The 5,994-nt window shown below is 53.6% G+C and overlaps 1 protein-coding gene across 1 annotated transcript; it reads left to right on the forward strand.

Annotated features, from left to right (window-relative positions):
• Positions 1-898: 898 nt before the first annotated feature.
• On the forward strand, positions 899-5,356 carry SNCG (synuclein gamma). Its single transcript, XM_080926665.1, has 5 exons — positions 899-1,126; positions 1,870-1,911; positions 2,210-2,337; positions 4,755-4,814; positions 5,080-5,356. Exons 1-5 carry the CDS (start codon positions 1,006-1,008, stop codon positions 5,098-5,100), a joined length of 372 nt encoding a protein of 123 aa, XP_080782791.1. The 5' UTR covers positions 899-1,005; the 3' UTR covers positions 5,101-5,356.
• Positions 5,357-5,994: the final 638 nt, after the last annotated feature.

The following is a 5,994-nucleotide window of genomic DNA, read 5'->3' on the forward strand; positions in this document are numbered from 1 at the left end:
GATGTGGTCTTCAAGCGAAATGTCAGAAAGAAAAGAAAACACAAGGACAACAAAGGGAGGAAGTGGCCTGGTCCGGCCCACCCCGCAAGTCTCATCCGCCCCCGCCTCTTCTAGCCTGGCCCCCTCAGAGGCCACCAGCCACTCAGGCCAGTTCCTGTGTCCTGAGGGCACTTGAATCAGGGACACTGGGGGTATGGTAGATCACAAAGGTGGCCCTATCAAACCCATTTCTACAGGACTCTGCCCTGGGCCTGGAGACAGAGCTGTAGAAGGTGTTAGCTTCAGGAGATTGGGTGCCACCCATACTGCTGGTCAGGAAGTAGGGAGCAGACACATCACACCCGCTCAACACCTTTCCACACTGGGCTAAGGGAACTAGCAGGTGGGTGGGAGCTCAGAGAAGGAAAGGAACTATTCTAGAATCACACAGCATGCAGCCCAGTCTAGGACATGGGGGAAGCTTTGTGTGTTTCTGGCCTCAGCTTTTTGACAGCTTTGACTGGAGCTCCAGGCTCAAGAGCATCCAGGATACAGTTGGGAGTTGGACAACCAGGGCAGCCTGCAGGTTGGTCATTCAGTGCATAGGCCCTGACCTCTGCCCAGCCTAGGACACTGAGGCACCAGCCCGGGAAGGTACTCTCCTCCATACAAAGCCAGGGTGCAGGACCGCCAGTGCTTTTCAAGGATGAATGAGGTGCAGTGATAGATCAAGATTCGTCCAGCCTCTTAAAAGAAGTCCCTCCCCTGAGGCAACAGGAGTCAGCAGGGCAGAATTGAGCCAGTAGGGGCCCGGGCCCTGCTCTCTGGTGTCCCTGTGGGGCATGTCTTCCCTCCATCCCGCCCTCCCTGCCCCCACCCTGCCCTGGGCTGGCTGGACTCCAGCCAGCAGCCACACAGCATCAATATTTCATCGGCGTCAATTAGAGGCAGCAGCATCGGAGACAGCGGCTGCGGCAGTGCTCCAGTCTGTAGCTTGCAGCAGGCAGGTCCCATCTCATAACCACCATGGATGTCTTCAAGAAAGGCTTCTCCATTGCCAAGGAAGGCGTTGTGGGTGCTGTGGAGAAGACCAAGCAGGGAGTGACGGAGGCAGCTGAGAAGACCAAGGAGGGGGTTATGTATGTGGGTGAGTGTGGCAGGTGGGGCGGGGCAGGGCGGGGTGGAGGGCTCCCTGATGGAGGGCTGAATTCGGACACCTTCCTCCTGTGGATTCCCCCAGCTTCTGGAGAGAGATGAAAGCCTGATTTTTGAGGCAGGGTCCCATACCCTGGAGAATATGGTAGTATCCAATTGTCTTTAGAACACTGGGGGGAGGGACTCTGAGTGGGACAGGATCAGAGTGCCACACCTGCGTGTGTGCATTCGAAAGCTTGCACACATATGCCTGGGGTCTCCTGACCCTGGAGACCCTGAAGCATTAATCTGCTTAGATGGACTTCTCTTGCTCCAGTGGGAGTTACTGCAGCTAAGGCAAGCCACACGACCCCATCTGGCCTAGAGGGAAAGGGTAGGCTATAAAAATGGGCCCGGTTTAGTGTTCAACCCACCCCCAGCTCTCTGGGCTCCTTCCAAAGAGGGGACAGGGGTGGCTAAGCCTGTGACTCAGCTTTCTCTGCCCTGTTCAGCTGCTGCTTCTGAGACTCGGGCCACACCCATACAAGGGCCATAGCCCTACCAGTAACCCTACTGATCTATTTTGTCCCCTCTTCCTGTCCTGTCTCCTTCCCGTCTGTCCTCTGTCCTTCAGACAGCAGGAAATGACCTTTTGAAGGGGCAGCTGCCCCCAGACACTGTCCTCATCCCCCCCCATCCCCCACAGTATATCCAGCTGTTTGTCCCAACTGCTTGCACACCTCTTTCCTCCCATAGGCACCAAAACCAAAGAAAATGTGGTACAAAGCGTAACCTCAGGTAAGGCGACCAAGAACTGGGGACCCCTCGGACCCTGCCCTGTATCCAGGGTCTATACCTAAGTCCTCCTTGTACCAACTGGAGCTCTAAGCTCTAGATGACCCAAACTACTACATGTCCTGAAGACAGACCAGAGTAGAGCACTCCCCTATCACACTGTTCCTGCCCTAGACTCAGACAATGGGATGGAAGTAACTAGGCGTGAGGCATCTGAACTCTGGGAAGGGGCTGTTCTCTCCAGCTTGGGTAGGTGGCTGTGGGGAGGGCCAGGGCTGAGTCCAGCCAGAATCCTCCACAGTGGCTGAGAAAACCAAGGAGCAAGCCAACGCTGTGAGTGAAGCTGTGGTCAGCAGCGTCAACACAGTGGCCACCAAGACCGTGGAGGAGGCAGAAAACATCGTGGTCACCACCGGGGTGGTGCGCAAGGTAAGCCCAGTTCATATGCTTTCCTTAGGCTCACCAGCAACAGACGACGGTTCTACCCTGGTGAACACACGGGGAAATAGTATTAGACACTGCTTAACGTTACAGGAAGCACCCATTGTGTGCTGGGGTGACTTGATATCTTCACACCCATTTATATCTGAAATCCTTATCGTACTCCAAATGGGGACTTGAGATTCATTTTTATGCCCGAGGAAAGTGACACATGGACCGTGGCTAGCCCATTACTTTGACAGGCTAAAGCGGCCAAGCTACCACCAGAGCTACCTGTTACCCTTTGTCTACCTTCCCTCATCCCAGGGTCTGACTGCCACCCCCTAAGGAAGCAGTAATGGCAGCACTGCCCACTTGTGGAGGACCAACGGCAGGGTTCTGACTCCACCCTTTGCTGAGGTCTTTGTGTGAGTGCGTGGGTTGTATGTGCATTATAGGTAGGGTGGAGATGTGTGTGAACGTATGTGTGAATGGATGTGCATATGTATGTATGTGTGTGACAGGCAGTGGATTAAACGGGGTATCAGGCTCTCTGGGGACAGATGGTGGAGGTAGGAGCTGTCTCAGCACTTGCCAAAGAGTAAGCTTTGCTTTAGGCCTTTTACACCTACTAACCCACTTAATGGAGCCCCAAATTCCACCAAACAGGATGTGAAAAGGAAGAGCCTACAGAGATTCTGTGATAAGATGCACCACGGTCATGTGGCTAGTCTGCTAGCATGTAAGGTTCTGTGACAGGCCAGCTTCTGGACTATACCCTTGAAAGACTAGGTGTGGATTGTTCAGGGATGAGGGTTCCAGAATGAAGGCTGAGGAGGAAGCTGATCTCAGAGACTTGTTATCTTCAGCCCCACACACTACAACAGGCAACCCCAATGGTGGAGCTCCAGGCTTCCACACACAGCCAACGCCGCAGAAGTCTGCTATAAGGAGCACAGGAAAGGGTCACCCACCCCAAACACCTGCTTCCAGGGCCAGCACAGCATCACCTGTCACTGGAGTGTGTAGGAGCACCTCTTTGCCTCTCTGGATACACCAATGTCTTCATCTGAAATGGCACATCTCATGGGGCCATGAGAGAAGGGAGAGAAATAGTATCAGGATGCATTTCTGCCAGGCACATGCTGAGTGCCTATGATGGTTTGAATATGCTTGGCCCAGGGAGTGGCACTATTAGGAGGTGTGGCCTTTTTGAAGTAGGTGTGGTCTTGTTGAAGTAGGAGGTGTGGCCTTGTTAGAGTAGGTATGGTCTTGTTGAAGTAGGTGTGTCACTGTAGGTTCTGGGCTTTAAGACCCTTTGTCCTTGCTGCCTGGAAGGCGGTCCTCTCCTAGCAGCCTTCAGATGAAGATGTAGAACTCTCAGCTCCTCCTACACTATGCCTGCCTGGATGCTGCCCTGTTCCCACCTTGTTAATGGACTGAACTTTTGAACCTTTAAGCCAGCCCCAATTAAATGTTGTCCTTATAAGATGTGTCTTGGTCATGGTATCTGTTCACAGCAGCAAAGCCCTAATTAAAACAGCACCTGTCATCATCATTAACACAGTTCCCAGCACAGTGGCCATCCCAGGAAGCCTACTCCCAAGCCACTAGCAGGAAGGATTCTTGGGAGCAAGTTCAGGCTACCCCTTGCTAACCTGGAAGACGCTATTGAGTCCGTGGAGCTGTGCCAGTGGATGGTTATTTTCTGTTGACACACAAGCTAGTTCTGACATCATAGCCTAACCCTGCCAGAGACCTTCAGAGGAATGAGCAGGGCTGTCCAACCACTCGTGTCATGGGTTTGAGGTGCCCTTCTTAGAGTAGTATGCCTAGGCAAGCAGTCACCTGCCCTTCATCCCAAAGTCTGCCTTGGCTGACAGTTCTGCAACCTCTTGTCCCTCGTTGCTGAGGTAACGCAGATAGGTTCTGAGAACAGACTCTAGCCTGACCATCAGTCTAGCTCCAAACCCCCTGCTGTTGTGGCCATGAAGCAAATGCTGTGTTGAGTGGGGAGATGGAAGACAGCCTGAGGCAGGAGCCTATTGGGGAAAGCAGGAAGAGTGACCCATACTCCTGAGGACCTGAAGTCATGCACTAGTATCTAGGCCCTGACCCCTGTCCTCAGGGTCTCGGTGAACAGAGAGTGTTCATGTGAGTCAAGGGTCTCTCCTTACTCCACATCTCAGGCTTCCTCACTTAAGGGGCCTAAGCCTGTATGGAGCAGGCACCCATGATTTGGGATCTGCTTGTGGGAGATGATACCTGGGTTCCAGGGTCTCTGGCACATCCAGACCCTTGAAGCACAGTAAGGTGATGGAGGGCCTCTGTTCATCTGTGAGACCTGGTAAAGGAGGCCCTGCTATGGGCAGCTGAGGGTCAGTGTACCTTCCCATAGCCTTGTGTCTCCTTTGCTCCTCCTGTAGGAGGACTTGGGACCCCCTGCACAGGACCAGGAGGCCAAAGAGCAAGAGGAGGATGAAGAGGTAAGAGCTGGGTTCCCAAGATGCACCAGAAAGTTCTCCGGTGGAGACCTGAGCCACAGAGTCCCTGATTTCATTTCTGGGTCCACAGCTTGCCACAGGGCCGTGGGTAGGGCAGTCGGGCCTGAGTGCCTGATCGCTCCGTAAGTGACCATTTCTAGGTGGCCAAGGAGATTTGTGGGCCTGCAAATGGGTGCAAGGCTCTTTCCCTCCCTCCTTCCTTCCCGACCTTCCCCTCCCCCGCCCTTCCCTCTTCTCTTCCTGCCAGGCCAAGAGTGGAGGAGACTAAAAGGCTCAAGGGAAACCCTTCTGTCTTGGACCCTGTCCCACCCTGGCACCCTGAGTGCCTTGCCTAGAGTGCCCTGCAGGTGGCCCACGTTCTCCGCCCTGCAGCCCAGCACCGCAAGCCTGTCCATGCACGCGACTGCCAGCGCCAGCGCCCCCTGCTGACTCCTTTTACCCTATGGTCTTTCTGATCACCAATCAAATGCCGTTGTGATTTTTTTTTTTTAATGATTCCAAATAAAACCTGAGCCCTAATCCCACCTGTGCTTCATCTCTGTGCTACACCATTATTCACGAAGACCATCCCCCAGGGGAAAGACATCATGGGACCAGGTGCACGTCAAGACATACCGAGTTCTTCTGGAGCCGGTGCCTTCAGGAACGTGGCTTCCCTTAAAGCCCTGCTGTCTTTAGCAGTAGTGTGGCTCCCCTAGATAACAGGCAGCTGACACTGTCTACAGAAGGGCAGTGGATAGACCAGGGTTTCAGTCTCTGCCCCCCTTTAGAGTGGCCCCTTTAGAACCTGGTTCACCGTGTCTGAGGGACCTCAAGTGGACAGAGGGTGAGAATGTCTCCGCAATTTCAGCTTGTGTGTTACATGGACCAGGGCATCTTATGCCTCCCCCGGAACCAATAGTAAAGCCTTCAACCACAGTAAGAACACAGCAGAGCACCTTGAGGTGCCTTCCACCGCCTCTGGCATCCTCAGGCAGGTGAGCTCTCCCTTCCCCTCTAGCCCAGGAGCCTTCAGGACATCAAGAACAAAAGAAAATGGCGTCATATAGTTGGGACTGGGAGGAGTTTCGTGGCAGAATGTTTGCCTACCAAGCATGAGGTCATAGGTTCTAAGCTCAATACTACAGATGAATAAATCAACAGCTGGTGTGTACCATAGTAA

This window comes from Micromys minutus (assembly GCF_963924665.1).
Source record: "Micromys minutus genome assembly, chromosome: 12".
In the NCBI taxonomy this organism is placed as follows: domain Eukaryota; kingdom Metazoa; phylum Chordata; class Mammalia; order Rodentia; family Muridae; genus Micromys; species Micromys minutus.

Excerpts from the sequence above, each read along its gene's own strand:
- SNCG (XM_080926665.1), top strand. The coding sequence starts at position 1,006 with ATGGATGTCTTCAAGAAAGGCTTCTCCATTGCCAAGGAAGGCGTTGTG. Across the intron at positions 2,338-4,754 it reads CCACCGGGGTGGTGCGCAAG|GAGGACTTGGGACCCCCTGC; the intron begins GTAAGCCCAGTT and ends CTCCTCCTGTAG. Across the intron at positions 4,815-5,079 it reads AGCAAGAGGAGGATGAAGAG|GCCAAGAGTGGAGGAGACTA; the intron begins GTAAGAGCTGGG and ends TCTTCCTGCCAG.